General features: G+C 41.2%; 1 protein-coding gene and 1 long non-coding RNA gene across 8 annotated transcripts; one reads left to right on the forward strand and one right to left on the reverse strand.

Annotated features, from left to right (window-relative positions):
* Positions 1-576: 576 nt before the first annotated feature.
* LOC113949304 lies at positions 577-13,786 on the reverse strand. Of its 6 annotated transcripts, XR_003528406.1 has the most exons (9): positions 13,592-13,786; positions 12,543-12,657; positions 11,195-11,933; positions 5,712-5,862; positions 5,144-5,237; positions 3,910-4,124; positions 3,176-3,318; positions 2,364-2,561; positions 577-931 (listed from the first exon to the last, which is right to left on the reverse strand). XR_003528406.1 is itself a non-coding variant. In XM_027647696.1 (7 exons), exons 1-7 carry the CDS (start codon positions 11,214-11,216, stop codon positions 820-822), a joined length of 831 nt encoding a protein of 276 aa, XP_027503497.1. In that variant the 5' UTR covers positions 11,217-11,279; the 3' UTR covers positions 577-819. The 6 variants fall into 6 exon arrangements, 5 of the variants coding, with proteins under 5 accessions (XP_027503497.1, XP_027503498.1, XP_027503496.1 ...); XM_027647696.1 differs by lacking the exons at positions 12,543-12,657; positions 13,592-13,786 and having other exon boundaries at positions 4,006-4,124; positions 5,712-5,854; positions 11,195-11,279; XM_027647697.1 differs by lacking the exons at positions 11,195-11,933; positions 12,543-12,657; positions 13,592-13,786 and adding an exon at positions 10,874-10,963 and having other exon boundaries at positions 4,006-4,124.
* On the forward strand, positions 11,462-22,027 carry LOC113949308. 2 transcript variants are annotated; one of them, XR_003528408.1, is made up of 3 exons: positions 11,462-11,574; positions 21,250-21,499; positions 21,588-22,027. It is a non-coding gene; the product is annotated as an uncharacterized LOC113949308 (long non-coding RNA). The 2 variants fall into 2 exon arrangements; XR_003528407.1 differs by having other exon boundaries at positions 21,250-22,027.
* The last annotated feature ends 1,452 nt before the right edge of the window (positions 22,028-23,479 follow it).

Raw genomic sequence — 23,479 nt, forward strand, 5'->3', positions numbered from 1 at the left:
TGTGCCAGCATGAGCTGCTTGTGAAAAAAAAAAAAAAAAAGTTAAAAATTGAACAGCAAATCAATCCAAGACAAGGACAGATACCTCTGAAACATAATTGCATTCAGATATCCTGGGGAGCCCTTACAAATCCCTTTCCAGCTTCCACAGCTCTTTTCCCTCTTGTGGCTTTGCTCTGAGGAACCTCTATTAAGCAACAAGACATTGCTAAACAGTGCCAGCAGTGAGTAAAAGGATTTCTTTTTTTTCCATGATTTTCCTCCCCCATGCTCTCCAGCCACACCAAACTCCAAAGCAAGAACTTTTTGCATTATTTTTTTTTATTTCTAAGGGTCAAAATGATGGGGGTGGCTCTGCTTTTCCCACCTACAAAGCACCTTAAAGAGCACAAGGACATTGGTGGGTTCTTTTATTTAGTTGTGGCGTTTTTTTTCCTTTTCTTTGCAGCATGGATGTTCATCCCTGTGCCATTTCCCACAATGAACTCGGGGTCTGAACTTGGATATGTTTTAAGTAAATGAGGTGGGAGTCAGTAATTGTGAGTTTTTGTCTACACAGAGCTCCCAGACAAGAAAGTCACCCAATAGTTTTAATACATTGAACTCATGACACTCGGTATAGACATTATGTGTTATTTACATATCCATATCCATACTTACTTGAAGCCTGTGGTATCACAAATGCATTCAAAACTGTTATATTTCTGCTTCAATATCTCTTTGGTTAGAAAAAAAATTTAGTAACTTCCATAAGCAGGATTTATTGTCTGTTTTCAGCGAGGTGGTTGTAGCACAGTTGTGATCCCCCAAAAATACAGTGCTAGAGTATAGTACACATTTTGTAAAAAAACCTGATGTCTGGGGGTGAACAGTCCTCTGGCAGTTTTGGGATCCCATCCAGCATTTTCAGATTTGGCAAACTGGAGAATACACTTAAAAGAGAGACAAAAGAAAAATGGAAATTGAGGTAAATAACCTTGGGAAATGTTGAGAACAAAATAGACACTGCTAAAAAACACACAGTGGATTCAAACACACCTAAAATGGATTTGTGTTGTTGGGAATCTTGATTTGCCATTTGTTGCAGAATTTACCTGATAAAAAGCTAATAAGAAATTCTCAGGTTTCACTCTGTTGCACAAGTTTTATATCCTCAGATTGAGTGAAGCACTTCAAGTATCTGTCTTCCAACACTGGCAGTGAAAGTAATACCAGAATTTAATACCAAATTATATCAATATTTAATTGCCTTAAAACTGGCAGGAATGGGAGAAGAAACACAATTAGTAATTATTAAAAAGTGCTTTTCTGCTTTTGTTCTCCTGTACCCTTTGATATGCAGATAAAATATGAAATCCATCATTTTAAATTTATGTTTTGCTGATATCTGCCTTCCTACCTTTAAAAAGCATAAGCATCACCATCCCACTGCCAAGGGGATGCCTGGAAGACTAAAGGAAAAACAAACTGGAACCCAGAAAGGTTTTCACTAAAGATTTTCTTTTAAGCTTCTCCTGTCTTTTATTCCCCTTCCAGGATGAGGTGGGAAGAGATGTATCCCATCCTAGACATGCTGTAAGGTTTGTCTTTAATATATCAACAGTGCCTTCTGCAGATGGCTGATGTGACTGTGTGCAGTGAGGAAAAACACTCAACCACACAGATTTCTGGAGAGTGAAGCTTAAAATAAATTATCTTCTCCTAAATTCTTTATCTTTGTATTTAAATTTCCATTGCCAGTGCCTGAGGGAGCTCTGTTAAGTCTACGTTGCAACACGACCTACACTGAGTGGGGTGTTCAAGGCAGAGCATCTTCCCCATCTGCCAGGAACGGGAGAGACTCCAGAAAAAAATCAAATGAAGGGAACTCAATTTTCTCTTGCTTTTGCTCCCATCTTTCAAGGCATCCTCCTGATTCCATCTCTGACATGTAATGCAATTTTAGACTCCTTGCAGAACACACGAGGGATGCAATGAGACTGAAGAGAGTTTGAGTAATAGGTAGTTTCTATTAATAAAAGGAAATCTAATTTGTCTGCCCTCCTCACTGTCTCTAAACTTGATCCATGGACTTAGTTCAGTTCCAGAACTGCCAGTCATGTGATTAGAAAGCCTCCTAGGCAACTTCTGAATATTTTGGGGCTTTTATCAGATACTGGCTCACGAGGCCATGGTCCTGGAGCAATTTGGATAGTTGAAACAAGAGGAAAATAAAAAAGATTCTTCTAGAATCTTTGTGGTATTTGATTCTTCTAGATTATAGATTCTTCTAGAAAGCTTGTGGTATTTGAGATCCTATTCCTTTTAAACTGTCTCACAAACATTTCTTTGTGTTTATCAACTTTTGTTAGCTGTTAGACTTACAGTTGTCTGTATTTTTCTTGGAACTCACAGGGATTCCTCTTGAGAATGAGGGATTCGAGCGGAGTGTGTCTGAAATCTGATATTCCACTTAGTGTCATAATGTTGTTTTCAGCCAGAGATAAGTGCTGAATCTGAGGGATCTTTGGCAGCTGTTTGAAGGATCTAAAGTGGTTTTTATTGACATTTAATTCTCTGCATCTGTAAAGTATAAATTGTATGCCATCACTATCACATCTGCGACAGAATATACCTGTAAGCCAACACAGGGGGGGATTTATACACTAGTTTTACATTTGTGCCATTTTTGCCTACCCATGGACATCAAGATCAGATCCCTACTCTTTTAACTCTCAGCTTGCTCTATATTGCACAGTGGATGCATCACTATTCCAGTTCTCAGTATGACAACTCTCCATACACTCACACATAGAGCAGCAGATGGATTGTAAAATACAGTTGTCATGGTCATGCTTGGCCTCTGCTTGGCTTCTGTTCCACCATCTCTTCATGGAGATTCCTTCAGTGTGCAACAGCTTGCTTTTTTTTGGCACAAATCTCCCTGAACTTCACAAGACTCATTAATTATTCCCCAGGAGTAAAGGGGTCGTCATCTGATCTCCTCACTGAGTATTTTCAGCTTGGGATGAGATGAACTCAGAACTACAATATACTGATAGATTTTCAATACAATACTTCCCCCAAAAAAGCATATTTGGTAGTTCTCAAGAGTCTGCTCCAGCTGTTACCAAAGTAAGTAATAATTTTGGTTTCTATGATATTGCATAAAAATAGAAGTAGGACATTTTGTCTACCTTGGCAACCTTATGGCACTGAGGTCTGTCAAAGAATTGTCCACCAACCAAAGCTTTTCCACCCGAATTAATCTTCGGAGAATCCTCTTGAAGTTTTCCACCTGATAAACATCACCCAGGTCCTGGAATGAAAGGTTCAGCTCCTGGGAAGGGAAAAATAAGATAAATCACTCACTTTTTTTCTTTTTTTTTCCCTTGTTTTCTAATAACTATTCATTAAATATTTTCAATGCCAGAATTAGTCAAAAGGTTTTATCTATTTTATGATGCTGTTATAACAATTGGTGGTGCCAGTTGCCAAATGCAGGTCAGGGCTGTAGTGATGGACTCAATAATTCTTTGGAAGTAATGAAAGAAATCATCCTTTAAGCATGAATTTTACTGTCCCACTCTTTGAGTGGGGAGGCCAGAGTGTGTGCACTGGGTGGGGAAAGCAGGACTAAGCGGTTGTGGCTTGTTGGTTTGGCTTCTAAACTCATCTGAAACAAAAATATTGTCTATCAGCCAGATATTAATGTTGATAGAATCACCATGGAATGGTGTGGGTTGGAAGGGTCATGCAGTTCCAACCCCTGCTGTGGGCAGGGACACCTTCCACTAGATCAGGTTGCTCAAATCAAACCCTCAAATCAAACACAGGATTTTTATCTTTTGGGTCACAACCTAAATAACATTATATTCCAGTCCTTCTTCCCTTGTAAACCCCTTCTGGTTTACAATGTCAAGGTGCCAACCTGAGCTTTAAACCTGCTCACTGCAGGGAGCAGCCAACACCTTATTATTTGGCTTGTTTACAACCAGAGTACAAAATGTTAATGAGAAAGTTTTACAGCACAGTTTTCCCAGTTCTCTTGCAGCCTCTTCTCCCATTTCTCTGTGTCAGTTACTTGTTTTCTTTTTTTCAAAGTATGTTCTTCTCTTCTGAAAAACAGCTCTTCTTCTGGGGGCCCTGGTCAGAGAAAAAGATTTATAATGGTGGATGTGATATGGAACTGGCACTTAGTTACCTGCTGAAAGATTATATATGTGGCTGGGAAGAGATCTGTAATGAAGAAATATATATAATATTACAGGTGTGTAGGTTTCCAGGCTTCTAAAATATAAATTAATGTGAAGATATTTCTACCATTTCCTGGCCCATAATTCAACAAGCAATCTGAGGTCCTGGTGATTTGGTATGTGGTTGCTAAATGACAGTTCTTCTACAGGTCAGAATAAAATAAAGATATTTCTAAATAGATGTTCAAAAGGACCTGAGCTCTAAAATCCTGTTTCTATAAGTTCCTTCACGTGCTCTGAATTAGCCTTTAATTGTTCTGAGAAAGGAAGGTGTTTGCAGCTTCCACTGACAACAATGGGGTCAATGACTGTACTCAAAACCTCATTTCTATTAAGAACGACACACACTGAACACTTAAATTCTTAAGGTTTGCTGAAATGCCTACAGCTATGGACATCTTCAAACTCCTAACTAAAGCAAGGACAGGGTGGAAATTTTCCACTGTTTAGTCCCAAACATGCAAATACTGGGTTTTGAAACCCATCTTTCATTCTCTATTCTTGAGCGCGTCTGTAGATCGTAATGGAGCCAATTCAGCCTTAAAACACAATATATGTGCCACTGTTTGCAGGACTGGATTTCCCTCTTGGTTTCTTGTTTGGCATGTGGCTGCTGCATTCTGAGCAACATTTAAATGTTGGTGAACTTTTGAGATAAGTAATCAACACCATATTAATATTAAATATTTTCAATTTACTGTTCTGGCAGTTGTTTTCCATTTTTGAAATTACAAAGAATAACTTTTTTAGCGATTAAAAAAAACCACATCTGTACAACATGGGATAAAATCCTACCCCTTTTCAAGAGAATGGAAAACTCCATGATTTCAGGTCATAACATTTTAGGCATGTAGGTTTTGAGCAAATAGAGTTAAGGCTTAAATGTGAACGTGTCTTTTTGATCTTCACCTTCTCTCACTCGGGGACAGCGGAGCTGATTTCCTCGAACATCGTGTTCCTCTATGTCACACCAGCCAAGGTACTTGAAGGAGTCAGAAGGAAACTTAAAAAAAACAAGCAAAATAAAGACATAAAAGAATCAGTAAAAGTTCTTCAGTTCCTGACACTGTATTTTCTTATATTTCTGGCCTGATTGCAGTAGAAATCCCTCCAGTTAGAGCCAAGCCCAGAAGCTGGTAAATGCTGTGAGAATTCATAGTTCAGTGTAGTTTGCCACAGATCATTCTGGTTTACTTCTACAAATTGGCTCAAATATTGGAGAAGCCTTTCCAGGGCTTATTATCCCCTTGTCCATCACCTCCAGTGTGGTGCACAGTGCTCAGAGGCCGAGTCAAACCCCTTTCCCCAGCTGACACCACAGCACAGAATCTTATTTATAATCTGCCCCGGCTTTGGAAGATAAGAGGAGGTGGCAGGATCAGCCCCAAAGCTGAGGGAGAGATTTCTGCCTTAGCTCTTCTTTACCATGTCTCTCTTCTATAAACCAGTACTCAGGCTGGTAAAACCAAACACTTACTGGGGAAGGCAGCCCAGAGTCCCAGCTCGGCCTGATGATTCCTCTGCCTTGTGATAAACCCGGTGGGATTGGGTGTGTGTCTCTCAGGATGGGGCAGCAGGACGGATAGGATTTACTGAACCTTTCATTGCTTGTAGTCAGACCTGAGGAACTGAGAGAGACGTTAAACCAGCATTGATTCTGTTCAGAGAAATGCAGATTGTTTTATAATTACAGAGAACACCGAGTAGCACGGGGTAGGACTTGGCACCAGGCAACAGCCACATGGTCCTGAGGTCAAACCATAGGCAGTCCCCTCACCTCTCACCTGAGCAGTGTGTACACACATGGAGGCTTTCAGAGATGAGTCCAAACATCAGAATGAGGAATTTACTGACAGTTTGATGGAAAAATCCAGGAGAAAATGAAGGACTGAACTGGTTCAGCAGCGTGATGTGTCCCTTTCTACCCTGTACAGCCCTGCTTTGATGGATCCAGGTTGGATGAAAAGATACCTCAATTATTTATTTTAATCCCTTGTATATGTATTTTAATTTCTTATTTTACTAATATCAGACCAGTATATTTATTTTAATCTCTTTAATATGTTTTAGGGGAATCTTAAGGATCCAGAGAAAAGCTGAACTTAGTTCAATAGAGTCTTCAAACCACAGAATCAGTAAGATTGAAAAAAACCTCCAAGATCATCAAGCCCAACCTTCAACCTGAAGTGATGTGTTTTTGTGCTTTGCTACTCCATTGCCTCAGAACATTTCCAAAAGCCCATTTTATGTACCCTAAATGATGCAATTCCTCCAACTGTGCTTCAGAGGGACTGAAGAATTTGCAGACTGGCAGCTTTTACCATGGAATCCTTGAAAAAAAAATGATTTAATTGAGTAAGTGTGTGCACACAGCACTGTAATTTGACTTTCACTGTACAGGCTGGGTGAGCTCTTGCCAGAAAGTATCAGCTGTCAGTGAGTATTGTTAGAACAACTCTAGTCAGGAATGGAGATAAAAATGCAGCTTTGAAATGGTTTGGGGAGCAAGGCAAAGAAAGTTTCCTACTGAGTGTAACAGACAAACTAAACAGAACATCAGTTAAAAGGTGCAATTACAGGTTATTGAAGAGACATGTGCTGTTGACCTTGCTATGATTTTTTTCCCCAGTATTCCATCTTTACTGGCTTTGGCCCAAAAGTGCTCCCAGGCTCTGACACACAGATCTCCTCCTCCCTTCTTGCTTTATGGTGGTTGTTAATGGGATCAAACCAGCCCCAATAAACCATAGATGACTTCGGGGAAGCTGAGTGAGCTCAGCATTTGGGAAATCAAACAGCTATTTACTGGTTTTTGAAGTCACCTTGAGGCCATTTTCATGTGTGTGTGTCCCAGAGCAGCAGGTGTTCCCATGCACAGCAGCCCTGTGAAAAGGGGATTTACGTTGGGTCAATACTAAAAAAAAAAAACAACAGGAAATAAAATGTGCTGGGAATCCTTGTTTAGCCCTATCTTGGTATTTGCTCTGCTTCTGCTTCCTTGTATGTTAAATGAGGTCACACCAAAGAAATATGGAGAAATTCTTTTATGTTTAAGAAAAAGGTCTGTTATTTTTCTCAGTTTAGAAGCGACTTTTTAGGATGTATTCAAATGACTATTTATAACTGCAAGACTTTTCAAAACCTACCTTCTTCTCAGCCAGATACCTCCTCCTCTGCTGAGACAGGAATATGCATTCCCAGTGCCTCGAAATGTGGGATAAAACATTTTAGCTGAACCATTTCACACGATACCTATTCTGATCTCCTGGCAGAAACCCACTCACAAAATTCTACATTATGATAGAAAATAAAACCTAAAAGTCCAGAACCAATATGTGATAGATACAAATTCTCCAATCAGGTGGTGAGTGAAATTTCCATGGGAAAGAGTGACAGAAGGAAACATTTTTCATCTCAAAACTCCCTGAGTTTAATAAGCACCAGCTGGACCTCAACATTCTGTCAGAGGAGATTTTTCTGGAGGAGCAAGTGCCACACTGCTTTTCTCTCCCTTGCTTTGTTTTCCTCCCTATTTTGCTGCAAAATTGATGCAAAAGAAATGGCAATGAACGAGGCAGGATGCAATTCCAAGCAATTACAGATCACACAATACATGAAAGGAACAAAATTTCCTGCCTTGATTGTGAGGCCCTTCGGCTGGATATGAATCTCCAATGACACCTCTGGGAGCTACACACTAGATTATGTCAAGCATTAAGGGAAAAAAATTAGATTCATGATGTCTGTCCAGGCTGAGTCATTTCCTCTCACTTTGCCTGCAGTGAGAAATTGGTGGTTATCATAAATCATGGACCTAAATTCTTATGAGAGAAGAATTAATTTCACTAATGGAAACCCTCTGTGGCAATAGCATTCCTCCAGTCTCTCTCTTTTTGGGGTGGGGGAGCTGTATCTATGATGTATTTTAAGTAGAGATACTTGACTATATTTTAAGAATTCTACAAAAGAGGACTTGAAAGGAAACTTAAAATGATAATGGGGTAAAAAAATTCTGTGTGCGACCAACTTCTAATTTCTGAGTGGCTCTCAGTCTAGTTCCTACCACAGCTACACCTTTGCCACTGATACCAAATCCAGGTACAAAATTTCAGAGTACACCAGTCAAAATCAAACATCTAAACCCTCCATCTGGTTCAAGTATGATTTCCCCCACCTAACTGGAGTTGCCAGGCTGAAAATCCAGGCTTAGAAAAATTTTTTGTCTCTCTCTCCAGTCAGTGGAGATGAGTGGGAATGTCCAGATATTCACTTACTCAACCCAGCCTCCATGCTTTTTACTTTCAGCTGGAATGACTCACTGTCCACAGGATCCCACAGGCTTCCCTGAGAGTAGGCACAACTTCAGGGCATCTAAAGTTTGATGAGGAGGATTCCACCCTAAGTTTTGAAATAGAAGGACTCCTGATCCCTTCAAAAAAGCTCAGGGGAAACTTTCTGTTCCATGTAGCAGCACTGAAATATATAAACCAGCCTTTCCATCTAAATAATTAAACAAACAAGCAAAAATTTGTACTAAACAGGTCTTAAGCACCACCTTGAAGTCTGGAGTTGGCTGGAGGTAAGTGAAAGTACTCATGACTAAGCCCATGTATTTTGTGTATTCTGCTCAGTGGAAGTCCCAGTGGGGAACTAAGGGGCTGAAATGTTTTGCAAACTGGCAGGAACGAGGACAGAACAGCTACTGCATTTTTCAAAACACAACTGATGAGATATGAGGCCATATCTTGGCAAATCATGCACTGCCACAGAGTTCCCCGATCAAAGTTCCACTTTATGAAGATGTCAGTGTCAGTTGTGACACCGTGAAATGCTTCTGCTCCTACTGACCACATTTTTACAGACTCCAAAATGCTCTAAGTTTCCTTAATGCAGTGCAAGTACATTTGAGCCCAGCTGACTTTATGGGTAGAATACATTAAAAGCCCCTGAAATACTTTGAAGAGCTGGAGCTGAGCTACTTCTGAAACTACAGCAGGGAAAGATATTCTGAGGGAAAAACTGAGTGAAAAATCCCTCCTGTGTATATTTTAGACACTCAGCTGCTAAGAAAGGACTGTCAGACAAAAGACTCCTTTCTCCTGATAAAATGACAGTCTCAATAAACAAACATCTGAGGCTCTACAGCACAGGTCCAGCTTTACCTCACAGAAAATGGAAAGCTCAGTGGAAGAGGAGGAAAGATAAAGAAGGTTATAAGCGAACTCTTGCAGTTGGGATTTGAAAGGCTTTCAGTCCCAGTGTTTTCAGTAGTTTTGGGGTCTGGTCCAGCTTCCCACAGTCTTATTCCCAGCTGCTGTTCATGAATCAGCAGCCTCGAGCAGGCTTAGCTTTCACTGAGCGATGCCTACTTTCCCCATAGATCTGAAATGCTCTTGATAAAAGATCTGGGAACAAGCAGTAGGGCTATTCAGACTAACTCTTCACATATCCAGTCAGAATTCCTATGGTGCTCCCTGCAGCTTCACATCCCACCAAATCACAGAGCATATCTGATGGAAAGGTCCCTGCTCCCATGTGGTTGATCCCAGTGAAGTCTTGTCAGGTTGGTACTTTACAGAAAGGGCTCCAAGTTCTTTCAGCCTTGCTACAGTGGAAGTGAAAAACTTAGACCATTCTAAAGGAACCGAACCAAACACATTTTAAGATCATCTTCCAGAAAAAGCAAAATAAAACCAAACCTAAGAAACTAAGAAAAGGGTGATAAATCCTCCCAAAGCAAAGAGTTCTTGTCACTAGGTCAGAGCTGCTGATTTTGCAAAGGCTCCAAGAAGCTGTTTCTGGGTCTGCCCAAACCACTTGCACAAGTAGCTGTTTGCTCACAGGATACAAACACCCCATTATTTTTGTTGTCCCAGTCAGTGGTACAAGCCAAAGTCCATCCACATAAATGAACTGCAGGGTTAACTTACAAACACAAATCCTGGAGGTATTTAGAAGGCATCAAACTCACAATTTGGGCTGTCCTTAGCTCCAAATGCACCCAATTTACTGCTCAGGAGCAGCTTTGCTTGTATGCAAACATTTATTATGAGAACTCTCTGAACTTACAATAGTCGAGGATGTGGACACAGTGTTTCCATGCTCTATTACCTTTCAATTATTTTTATAGGAGTTTTATGAGACATTATGCAACATTTTGAAGCAGCTCTTTTGAGCATAATTTAGTGACAAACACACCTGTAAGTTATGGCTAGAATGCACCCTTGCTGTTAGCTGTAGCATCAATTATCTTGCTTTATGCATCATAAAATCGCCCCCCACAAGACATAATAAACATAATTAGGTCCTATCACCATAATTAGACATACCTAGAATATTAACTAACATTTTCTTGGTGGATACAAATTCCACATCTCAATCCATGTGCCTTTCACACGTTTTTTGCAACAAATTAGGCATTTCTGACAGGACAGCTTTTGTCTTTCAGCAAAAGATGGCACCAAGAAAAAAAAAACCCAAACCCCTTTGAATTCCTGTTTTTGCTGCACAACAACCTCCATTAGCAATACAGGCTGGTACATTCTAAAAAGACACTCAATCCTGTAACACTATCTTTGTTGTCAAAGCATGTCAAGCGGTGCAATGACTACAGGACCGGCTCTCCTTTCACCCTCCTACCTTTCAGACATGTCTCGCTGGTGCACAAAATCCTCACATCTTGCATAAGGCTATTTGTCTACAGCCAAAGCTTATCTTCCCATCTCTGCCCCTGCATAGGGAGGGAGTTCTCCAGCCTCTGGAGAGGGGTAACCTGCAAGGATCCTGGCTGGGGCTGGATGGATTCACTGTCTCCAAGGAAACGCTGTCACCTCGCAACGCAGTCACGTTAGGAGCTATTGTTACCAATCTCTTAAGTACATCAAACAAATTCCTGGGCTGATGGAGCTGGTATCAATGAACTGTCTTTCCAGAAGGTGCCTAAAGATAGGTTGGTGATACCTGTAGCAAGATACGTGATCATCCGGATGAATCTCTGGTCTGCTCACTCCGGTGGCTTCACTTTCCTGAATCGTTTTCACAGTTTTTCCCACTTGAAGTTAATATTCTCTTTGCCTAAAAGACTTCCTGCTTCATTAATGGCTTGTTAAATGCCTTATTAATTTATCAAAGAACTTTGGATGAAAAGCAACTACTTAAAGAGCCTCGTGTTTTATGTAACGTTCATGAAAGTTCTTCATGGGCACCTCTTCACTCTGTTGAGGGTTCTTGTCTTGTTTGAACCTGCTCAGCCATTTTAGAAACAACCTTCCAGGCTTCTTTCTTCGAGTTTGCAGCTCAGAACGAAAACAAGAGACTCTTCTCTTGGTGGGAACCAACAGGTCAGTTTTGTGTCTGTTTTTATGTTGTATTTTTCTTAAAACATTGAAGCTGTAGGTTCTGAGAGCCAGTCTGGTGAAGCTATTCCCTTGAAAATGTGTTTGTTGCGATGTTTGTTTGGCTCACCCAGACAAAGTGCAGATGCTGGCAGGGTGCCACTGATGGAATTGCAGCCCAGTGTTGTTCTGGGCACTGGTTAGCTCCTGCTGAAGTTTACAGATGGCTTTTAAACTCCAGCAGCTGTTACGGGAACCAGGTTTCGGTGTAAGGTTATAATGGAGCACTCAATCATGCCCTATTGATCGGCATCTCCCACACCACGGGCACAGCTCCTGCCTCACTTGAGCTCCTGGGCTCAGCACTGAAAGAAGAGGGATAAATAAGTTAAAATCAATGTGGAAAAAAGTCCACAATCCGCTCTGCCCGGGGATATTCATCTGGAAATACCATATAGTCAAACCCTCGGTGGTTCTGACTTCCTACTTTTCAATTTCTTTACAAAAGAATTATTCCTTATTCTCCCTTTCCCTCATAATTCCCTTTTCTCTTCTTGGTTGTTACAAAGGCTGATCAATAAAAGACTTTTCTGTGCAGAAAGGCGTGTACTTTCCCCAACAGTGACTGGAGGCTCCAAAACATTCCCTCAGAAATTCTGCTGGTAAACTTTGCCGCGCCAGTAAAGCAGAGGAGAATAATGGTTATTAGAAACTTTCAGCTCCTGTGCAAAGGTATTTTGTGGTTCCAAATGTTGAATTGACAGATGGTTATATGAAATTTAACAAAGTAGTCATTCCACACAGGTTTCATTAAAATTTTATGTGGTAAGAGCTGAGTTTATTACAGGGTGGGCAGAGAATGGAGTATTAGGGATTCATCAGGTCACTTGAATGTATCCTTTTTCTGCCTGCTAAGAATAAAAAAATTAATATCTAAATCAAACAAGACTGTAATTTCGGGCCTTTCTACTTACCATTTTTCCTCTCTGTACAAAATGAAAGGTATTGGTCCCCATCAGGGCTTAATGGGCTTCAGATCTTCTGTGGCAAATGCAATCCTCATAAAGCCCATGAAAAATTATCTCTGTGCTGTTTCAGAGAAATGACATATTTTACATGGTGGTGGCCTTTCCATTATAAACACTATTTTTCAGATCTTTACAACCTGCCCATAAAAATGTGCTTCTGACAAGAAATGCAGCAGCATGCCCCAGCTCTGCAAGAAAGAGGTTTTTTTCCCACTTTATCCAGTTTTGACCGGTAATTCTGTCTCTGAAATGGCTGAGCAGGCCAAATCCAGGGTGGGCATCAGTCTCAACCATGTGTCTCTCACATCTACATTGGATCAGATGCTTCCCTGGATGTCCTGCAGGTGCATGAAATATGTATAAACTGGCCAGAATAGGGCTCATCCCGAGGTCTGACTAATGACAGGAACAATTCCAATTATTCTGACTGCTGTAGGCCGCAAGAGGCCCTGTTGTTCTGGGCACCACAGAAAGCCAGGAAAACAGAGTCTGCTCCAGAGAGTTTGTGCTTTAATTGAACAGAGCAGACAGACAAAGAGTAGGAAGAAAGGAAATAATATTATCCCACCTCCTTTTATACACAAATAACTGAAATGCTCAGACCATGAAATCCTGGCACTGTGGCAATAGCCAGCAAAAATGCTGTTCCTGTGACCAGGGTCAGCATTCCCACAGCATTCACAGAGCCTGGCTTGGTTAAGACCAGACTAGATGAACAGTCTGGCTTTAAAGTCTGCATTTAAACAGCTGAGTTTCTGAGCTGACATTTTGTTAATCATCATTAAAGAACACTTAAAAATCACTTCTGGATGATAACATTTTACTGAATCAGAGATGCAGCAGCTTGTAAAAATTAGTTTGTTGGTGCAATTTCGTGTTCTTTACGTAAAATACTTAATTTACTTAGGTGATATCAAACCATTAAGTAAAATCAGATCTAAAAGCTTAACAACATTTTAGCAGCAGCAGAAAGTGAATTTCTCTGTTGATCTTACCTGGTTTGACCATATCCAGGAATCCGTGGTATTGGAGTTGGATGAATCAGTTAGAGAGAGAATTTCTTTGACTATTTCTTTAGTATGATCTGCAGGGACAGTCAGAGGAAGCACTGGAAAAGGAACACAATATTAAATGCACAGATGCTCATCTGTGCCTGGGCAGAGAAGCAGGCACAACTTGCACAAACCAACTGGACACATTTCTTTCTGTCCTGCCCGTTCAGGATTCCACTCAACTATTCGACTCCCACTGGTAGGATTTGGAGAGCATTCCCAGGGAAAAGCCAAGTACAACAGGATAAAGCCTTGGAGAGAAGGAGGGCAGAGTTAGTGAAACTTTTCATCAGGGTCACCAAACAAAAAGGAATCAACAACAAGGCGCATAAATTATTGAAGTGAAAACTATATATGTCTGGTTTTGTAAGGTGTTACAAACCCAGGGATTCCAAGAGGGTTGGAGGGGCTGTAACCAAGCAACAAGTACTGAAATTTGGTTCTCTCTTCTAGAAAAACAGCAGGCTTGCAAGTCATAGTGACAACATCTGGTACTAAAAACTGAGCCTGTCCTTGATTTTATAGTCTTTGGATCAAGCCATAAGAAGAGATGTTTATGGAACAGGGAACAGAATTTTTATTTGGTTTAGGAGAGACTTATTTCAGTATCAAATCCGAATTTTCTAACCAAATGTAGGTCAACAATTTCTGGATGAGCTGGACTTTATCTGACACTACGGAAAGCTCACTTATAAGTAACATTTTGAGTTTTGTTTTTTTTTAATTTTCCTTTCAAAAAAATATTGGGTGCAACTTTCCTTTTCTTGCATTTGGCAACGTGAAAGAGGAAACCTAATCATACCCCAAGTGCAGTGGGTGGCAGGCAGCACCCCTGTGGATTGACATGCAATAATGATTTCTCCCATTCTATACCTCGTTGAGATTTATTTTCCCTTTTACCTTAAAACATGGCTTGTTATACTGAATGAATTTATTGCATCCTAATGCACAGATGCACATGAGGTCATGCTTAACCTTGTACCCTCACAAGTAATGCCACTGAATTTAGCTGGAGCAGAATCCAACCTGTATGTGCGCATGGAAAAATCCCGAAGGTACCTGCCAGGTGTCTGCCAGACTTCTCACAAGGGAGTGAACTGAGTGTTCCTTCACCCAAGTCATGGTTTAGAGCTCACTGAAAGTTATAGACAAAGTCCCCTCCATTTTAATGAGTTTGCTGTCAATCTCCACTTGTCCAGGTGCCATTTCTGTCTAACCCTCAAAATTTAAAACACCTCATCCAAAGCTGCCAAAACAAACAAGATCAGGCATTTGATGGGGAACTCTGGTATGAGGTCAGCCTCATTTCCTCCCTCCACATCCTTATTATGAATCTCATGTTTCATCTTTTCACGACTTAATTGTTAGCAATTCCCAATGGAATACAACATTCATTAAGTACTTCCTAATTTATCAAACATAGGTTTCATCAGGTAATTTTAATCATATGAAAATCATTCTGAATTCATTTTGATGCACAATTTCCTGTTGAAGCCTTGTGAGCCTCCTTTCCCCCTGTGTTGTTGGAAGCAACATCTCTGGTTATTCTCCTCTCTAACTTCCATCATTGCAGATGCCACAATATTTCCACAATTTTTTGCATTTATTTATGAAACTGCTGCCAACTGCTGAAGAGTTATGTCTCCTCTTTTTGTGGAGAATTGATGACCTGAATTACATTGGAAAAATTGTTTCACTTCATCCATCAAAACCCTCCTTTCCCAAAACTCAGACCTTGCAAATATGGGAATACTTGGGAGTCACCAGAGTACTTATTTATTAAAGTGGCTTTACCAAGTTGTCATATGTCAGATATTTGAGAGAAATAAGCATAATCTTTTTAAGTATGGAACAGGAAAACTAGTCCATTGCTGGGCCAAGGTGGTAAAAATGACCCAGCTCTAAATAAGCTAAGAAAGGAGGGAAAGAACAGGAAAACATAGAAAAGCAATGCAGTTGAACAATAAACATAATTCAGTTGTTTAAAATTCAGAGATGCCTGTCCCCATTCCAATCAAAGAAGGAACTGAGAGCTCTGAATGTGTATTTACAGGCAGAACTCGTTCCTGACATCTCTGATTTTTTTATCCCTATTCTTTCCCCAGCTCTTATTGCCAAAAAAAATTAGGTTTGAATGAATGCCTTGTTATTCACTGTCTGCAAGGATAATAAAGATGTTCTCTGGTTGAGAGCAGAAAGCAAGGCCTCCTGTGATCATGGGGAAAAAAGAGAGAAGCATTATGAAGAGAATCAACTGTTTTTATTAAAGGTGTTGTGTTCCTGCAGCTTTTGTCAGGAAATCCGAATAATTTGCTCCCACTTGCTTTCATTTGGAAAAAATGGCAGCCTTGTGTTACATAAAAAAAGGAGAAAGAGCCTTGTTTCTCTCCAGTGCTTCTTTTATAGGAAGGAGACAGACACACTGTGGCTGTCCACAATTGCTGCCTGGAAAGTTAGGAACAGGCACAGCCTGCCAAGAGAAATTAAATGTAATAAAAATGTTTCTGCTCAAAGTCAGAGACTGCATTTGCTGTATCACAGCCTGGGTGTTCTGAGGGCTGGAGGATGTTCTCCTTCCAGCAGTACTGGGGGCACTGAAGGGTTCTTGGGACTGATTTCCCATTGCTTTGTCCCTCAGCTGAGGATTTGTACCTGCTGCTCAGCCCCACCACGTGGGGATTTCTGAGCAACAGGCATTTTGTATTCACAAGGCCCAGCCATAAATATCTATTTTAAATCAGGTCTCCTGACCTCAGTAGACGAGGGATTCTGGACTCACATATATCCAAAACACAAGAAGACCTCAAAGTATCTTCATGTGGATGATTTGCCTTCCCCTTACTCTCCACAACACTGACTTTCCACCCAAGTTCTGGCACTGCAGGACCCCAAAGGTGCTGGTGGGACTTCCCAGAGCCTGTGTTTGTAATTCCTGGTGTGGGCAGTGCTCCATCCATGTGTATTAGTCCTTCCTACCATGGGATCCCTTTCAATCAGGGCCCAGGGAAGGTGACCCACTGGCTGCAAATGGAATCACTTCACATGGTGCCTCACTCTGCTTTAGCTGTTTTCATCCAGCATTCCCTCTGCAGACAAAGCTGGATTTCTCAGAGGGTCATTGCTAACCTCACACTTTTGCTTTAATAGAGAAGAGGTGACAGAAGCAGCAGCTTTTCTTTCAGGGAAAAAAAAAAAAAAGAGAGTAAAATCTATACTATTGAGATCCATCTTGATCTTTGGGCTTCAAAGAGGCTCTAAGTTCAGTGCTGGCCTACAGGGGCTGTAAAGGTGCTGTTAAACTGCTTTATGTCACTGTATTCTCCAGTCACAGACCTGCCAGGCCCCTGAATAAAAACATTAACTATACCATCTTTCAGCTGCTCCCCTTTGCTGCCAGCTCCATGCTGTATTCCAGCAGCTGGGAAATGAGAATTTTCTTTTCTTCTTGCCTTGCACTGGAGAAGAAGAAAGCCCTGTTTTCAGCAGCTAACGTGCTGATGTTGCTTCTTCAGGCAAACAAAACTTACTGAAAAGCAACAAGGTGTAACTCCCTTGATTGAGGCAGACTCTTTCTGCTGATATCTGTTCTTTAATGTCTTCTTTCAAACCGCATATTTTTTGCAGTTGAGTTGTGAGAGATGAGCAGCTGAGCTTCAGTGGTGTTCCTCCTCATTTTGCATGCTGCCTTCGCTGTTTTGGAGAGCTACTGAATACAAAATGAAGCTGCAAGAGTGTGTTTGCTCTACAGCCAGCAAGGCATGAAGCAGTTCTTTCTCCAGCTGTGGAGTACAGCCAGAATATTGCTCACAGTGTCGCTGGAGATGTGACTCAGTGTGTGACATTTAGTATTCCATTGTGTGACACCAGATGATTAATGCTCACAGCAAAACACGAGCTGGTTTAAATAAACAAAATTAAATGTATTTCTATGATTACAGAAATCATGTGTTATATCTCTGAGGGAACATCAGTTGCTGCTCCAAATGCTTCAGATCTGTTGGCTTGTTTTTAAATGCTGTGATTGTTCACTGGATTTTCCTACTCCATAAATCCATTGGCACTTGGGCCCAACAAGGCCAGTCAGGGATTTGGCGTGGGGTTTGGGACACAGCAGGTTGCTGCACATCAGCCTCAATCTTGTTTCATGGTCAGCAATTTACAGCATCCTATTGTTCCAACTTGGCCTTAGAGAGACATCACGAGATATAAAAGGGCAGGAGCTCAGCCCGGTGCCAAAGCAGTGGGATTCTCCCAACCCTGTCACCAGGGCACCAGACCAAGTGTCCCTGCTGGTCACTCACCAGGAGGGTGAGTCCTTTCCACTCCAGCAGAGCTGTTTTCTGTGCAATGAGTTGCTTGGGATACAGCCCAATGTGTGGAGCAGAGCCCAGTTCTGAGTGTGGTGTGTGTTCTGAGATTTAGAACAGGAATAAATACTGATTTTGTACTTCTCTACCAACTGTGTTGGAGAAAAATGAGCCTTAACTGCTGTGTCTGAGCAGGTTTAGGTAGTGTTAGAGCAGCTGAAGGCACCAGCAGCATTACTGCCATGACACACAAAAGCACAACACTGGCACAGAGACCCCTTAGTTTATCAGATTGTCTTCTTTATCAGGTGTGTGTGCTCAGTGTGAACACACCTGCAAAATTAATAATCCCCAAGCTTTATTAAAAAAAAAAAAAAGGCTTTGTACAGAAACTCTCCAAAAAATAAGCAGGGCTTTGGAGCGCTGAAGGAGATGGAAATGTAAAACACCCTTCCCACTTGAAACCCTTTCTCTGTGGAGTCATCAGGATGCATTTCCTGGGGAAACAGCAGAGACTGTGATCTGCCTTTTTCTTGAATGCTGCCCAGATTATCATGCTTACCATGAAGGGTGCAAAATGGGCTGCCAGCTGGTTAATGGCCCTTCTGAAAAACAGCCTTCTCTGTTGCTTTTTGGGAGTCACTTGTCATGGAACTATCATAACATAATCTCTGTGCTCTCGTCGTCCATGGGAAGGAGCACATTTTAAGCAGGTGTTATCAAGGCTAAGAAAGCCTGAATTAACTTATCTTGAAGATACTTCTCAGTGCACTGCTAATAAATCTACTAGAGAGTTGTTCTATCTGCAAAATACATGCCAAGTGATACAGAGGCAGCAGATCAGGAATGAGTTCTGCCAGCTCCTCATGTGGGGGTCGTGGCTCCTCTTCAGAGCCCTCCTGGTGAGCTTTGCCACTGCCCCTCGTGTTAAACACTGATATCTTTGATTTCCTCGGGGTTCTCTACCTTCATCTGTCTCCTTCTATTAACTTTGTGAATCTTCCATTAACTCTGTGAATCCCCTGTGCAATGGTTGGAGGCAGAGGAATTTGCTGCCATCGGCTTGGAGAGGCTGGAATTCATCATTTAACTCCAGGGACTGAGAGAGAGGAGCTTAGCCAAGCTGGTGACTGAGAAAGGGAGGGGGCAAACGACTTTTATATTCCCTTGCAGGTATCCTGCACTAAGGAAGAGTCCTGTAGTCTCTAAACCAAGAGGCACAGAGTGGCTTCATTATTTTGTACTGCATAATCCTATGGTTTCATGCAGTGATAGGTTAGGTTTTGCTTACTTATAAGAGTAAAATAATAAAAAGATTTGTGATTCTTGTAGTATATCCACATTTAATGAGTGCATGTGCATACACACCAAATATAACTTTACAAATTCTTCATCTTGCATGCTTATAGTCTTCACCTTTTTTTTTTTTTTTTTTTTAAACACTGGGATTAGAAACCCATTTCATATTTTCAGGTAAGTGGCCTCAAGTAATTTTTGCAAATGGGGCAAAAATTGAGTTCTTACTAATCCCACAAAATGACAGGCATGTCAGTTCCCACCCAGTTCTTTGAACTCAGGCTCCAGGGCACAGCCTGAGAGAAACCTCGAGTGGTCCAAAACTGGCTGCAACTAATGGCAATCCTTTTATGATGGGCTGTAAAGGGATTTGGAACAGGCTCCAGGTGACTGACTAAATTTAGCTTCTTCTGGTGATGCTCTTTGCTATAGGTGTTTTGGACACTGCATGATTGTTTGCTTGATTTAAACATTTAAGGTTATGGAATTAGACACCCCCTAATTTCTGCTCTGCCTATCCTGATGTATCATCAGTGAAGAGGAAGAGCTGGCAGCATCCTCAGCTTTTGTAAGGGCTTGATCCAAGCCTGTTTTACTCATGATTCCAAGCTCTCTGTCCCACACGTTATGATTCAAAAGCTCAGTAATTAGGAGGTCACCTCCTCAGAACACTTTGTTCCATATGTGTATATAAACTGAACTTGGAATGACACTGGAAAATGCATGAATTATAATCACTCAAGGTTACCCTGTTCAGCTTGCACCCCAGGAAACTGCAACAGGAAGACTAGTTCTGAAATATTGGGATGATTCACAAATAACTTCTCATCAAAAAACTGATGTGAACTTATAAACTGGAGAAACTCACATTTACCAAGTCTTCTGACAATGACAAAAGCCTCAAACAAACAGGCTTTTTGTGTCACACTGTTGGTGACCAGTGAGATTTGACATTGTCCAGACCACGATCCTTACAGCTTTCAGGGCAAGATGGATTTCTTGATGTCTTTTATTTCTTATCACATTCTGACATATTTTATTCACTCTGCTCAGGTGCTGCTATCACAGTTACCACCTGCAAGGATTCCAGCTTGGGTTTAAAACACAGCTCTTAACAAATACCTGTAAATAGAGCAAAAATATTAAACTATGACTGGGTCTAAACTCTTTTGGTAGTAGAATACTTGAAAGAATGGCTGAAGCTCATCTTTTTCCAAGGGCAATTCCAATCCCTTAACGAGAACACTAAAGATGTGAATTAGACACAATCCAGATTTCCTCTCTATGTTTTTCCTCCCTTCCTTAAAAGCACTTCTACACAAACACAGAACTGTTTTTCTGTAGGAATTTTCCACCAGTTTGTCCAAAAGATCACTCTTCCACAGGGAAGATGTGTGTTTATGAGAGAAAAGGTAGTAAACCAACTCGTAATCAGTAGAGTATGTGTCATATCCAAATCATCATTCCTGTTGTGAGTCAGTGTGGCTGAAAGATAAAAACTCAGGCAGTGGGTTAAATTCCTGAGCTGCGGGAACAATTTCAATTCTTTCCTCCACCAGGTCCTGGTAGACCTAGAATTTTACAAGCATTATCTGTGTCTTGGATAATATATTTATCTTTCCAACCTTTCTCCATTACCTGCCTGCCAGAGTGAGGGAATAAGCCTGATATCCTTCATTACCTCACAGCCTTGACTATTGCACTGTGCTATTGTCTATAAACTGCAATTTCAACTGCATTTTGAGTACATTACTTTTGTCTATCTTTTCATTCAGTTTTTGTCTACTGCCTAGAGCAGCTGGTCCATGATGGGTTTCTAACTAGTGCTGTAAAATGAAAAATGTTCCTGTGGACGTGGTTGTAAGGCAGTGCTTTGTAAAAAGAATGTCATGTGAGCGTCTTGGACTAGGAGGGTGACAGATACATCGTGTTAATGAGTTGCAAAGTACCAACTGTGTGCACTGAGAATGGTTCTTCACGTGTAACTTTGTTTTCCAGCCCTGATCCAGTGCCAGCTGGAAGCCAAAGAACCCGGTGAACAGTGAACAGAGATCCCAGTGAGCAGCTGGAGTCTCCCTCCTGTCTGGACCCCTGTGACTGTGACAGCTTGATCCAAACCCCTTGGAGACCACAGGCAGTTTTACAAACTAAATTAATCCGCAGTTTTTCATCAGGTGTGCCAGCAGATGCAGAGCAGCTCACAAGGGAAGTCAACTCAGTTCTTGCTGGTATTATCTGAGTTACCAAGGTACTGGTTTCCTCCTCCCTGGCACTGGGGTTTGGGGGTAACTCATCCATCTCTTTCTAATCCATGTATTTCCATTTTCCAACTGCAGGGACAAAAGCAAGGATTGCCCAATTCAAGGGACAGAAACAACTCAAGAACGAGCTTGTAAACACTTTTGGAGAAGGCCTTGTTGCCACTTTAAGAAAACCCTTGTAGGGACATTATTTGCCTCTGGCTCAGGAAGAGGGAACACCTGCCAGGGAATCTGCTCCTGCAGAAATTCCAGTGACACTGTGTGAGGCAGCAAGGGAGGGGGGGGATTTAAGAGGTGTAACAAAAGAGAACAACAGAACAATAGGAGCAGTATATCACTGACTTCAGCCCCAGTTATTTCTCTCTTATAGAAAAAAAATCATATGTCCTGTTGCAGCACTGACTCCAAACTAAGCCCAGCACGGCTCTGGGGCTGTTCATGGAGACAGGCTGGAAGAACAACCTATTTCTGTTATCTCCCCACACCCCCAGCACACAATGCATCCTCCAGGCCAACAACTGGATAAGAATTCTCCTGGATGAAGTTCATCCAGCAATCCATCATCAAAGATTCAGAGCAAAGTTTGCAACACCAAGTATTGGGGTTTGTTCCCCCCGTCCCCAAATATTAATCCCAGAACCTGGGTCTATCTATGATCCAAACTCATTGATTGTACAACACCTACATCCACCTAAGTCCCACTCAGGCTGTTCAGCTTTCCAGCACTCCCACAGGATTACTGTCAATAGGAAAGTCCTTCTTAGCTCCTTAGGATAGAGTGACATCTTGTGGTTTCTTCTTTTGTCCACCATTGACAAATAAAAATTAGCCAAAAAAGCTTTGCCTGAGTTTGGTTTTGTTTGTTTCTGGGATAACTCCAACATGTTATTTGTTTGAGGAATATCATGTTCTTGATTCTCAGACACTGAAACAACAGTTTACTTTGCCAACACCAAGACTTGTGGAAAGAGAGTGAAAATTAGTGCTTGGAACAGCAACAAAAACATTCTAATTCATAAACACAAATTCTTGTTTAAAGGTAGAATCTACAAAAATGGGTGCTCAAAATCATTTACAAGTGGGATCTTATTAGTTAAATTCATTATTAGTTAGATATATTAGTTAAATAAGTCAATCTCCAGCAGTAGCCCCACTACTAAAAGGATTCTTAGGGAAAATACTCTTTCCAACTGCAGCTCTGGAAGGCATTCCCACCTGGACTCCAGGTGTGCAAGGAATTATTCTTCTCATGCTTCAACTGCAGCTGCAGCACAGAAGGATCTCAGTAATCAATGCTACACCACGGGTCACTTACACAGCACAATTAGAAAAGTTACAGTGATTTATTTTCTGATTTAGTCTCCAACACAAAAAACAATTCTTCATTTTTTTTTAAGACTACACAGCTGAACTCACACATGAGCTACTGCTGACAAATTCCCCTTGCCAAAAAGAGATCCAAACAAAAAGACAAAATTATTTTGCTGGTTTTGTACTGAAAAAGCAAAAGCATCTTTGAAAGGAACCTTATACAAAATCGAGAGTAAAACCCATAATGGAGGAGTATTCATGTACCTCAATAAATTGGTAGCAATACTTAGGATATTATTCCCACTGAAAAGCAGTATTGTTTGAGAGCTGTTCTCATTGTGGTCTACAACTGACATATTTGCATAAGTTGGAAATAAATCATGTTGTTGAAAACCACATAATTCTCACTTTTCTAGAAACACAAAAGGGCCGTTTTGCATCTGTAAGGACCAGGAGAGCAGCACGTGAAACCACCAGCGTTTGCATTTCTGTTCCTGCTGGTTTTTCTATGTGCCCACTCAGGCAGTTCTCAGAATTAGATCTGGAATGTTTAATTCCTCATCATTCCAGCTGTACCCCTGCTCAACCCAACTGCTGGGGAAGGCTGTGCACTCGCCTGATATCCTCTGTGAACACTCCTGCCTGCCAGCTGTCCT

This window comes from Corapipo altera, unplaced genomic scaffold (genome assembly GCF_003945725.1).
Source record: "Corapipo altera isolate COAL_440 unplaced genomic scaffold, ASM394572v1 113, whole genome shotgun sequence".
Lineage (NCBI taxonomy): Eukaryota > Metazoa > Chordata > Aves > Passeriformes > Pipridae > Corapipo > Corapipo altera.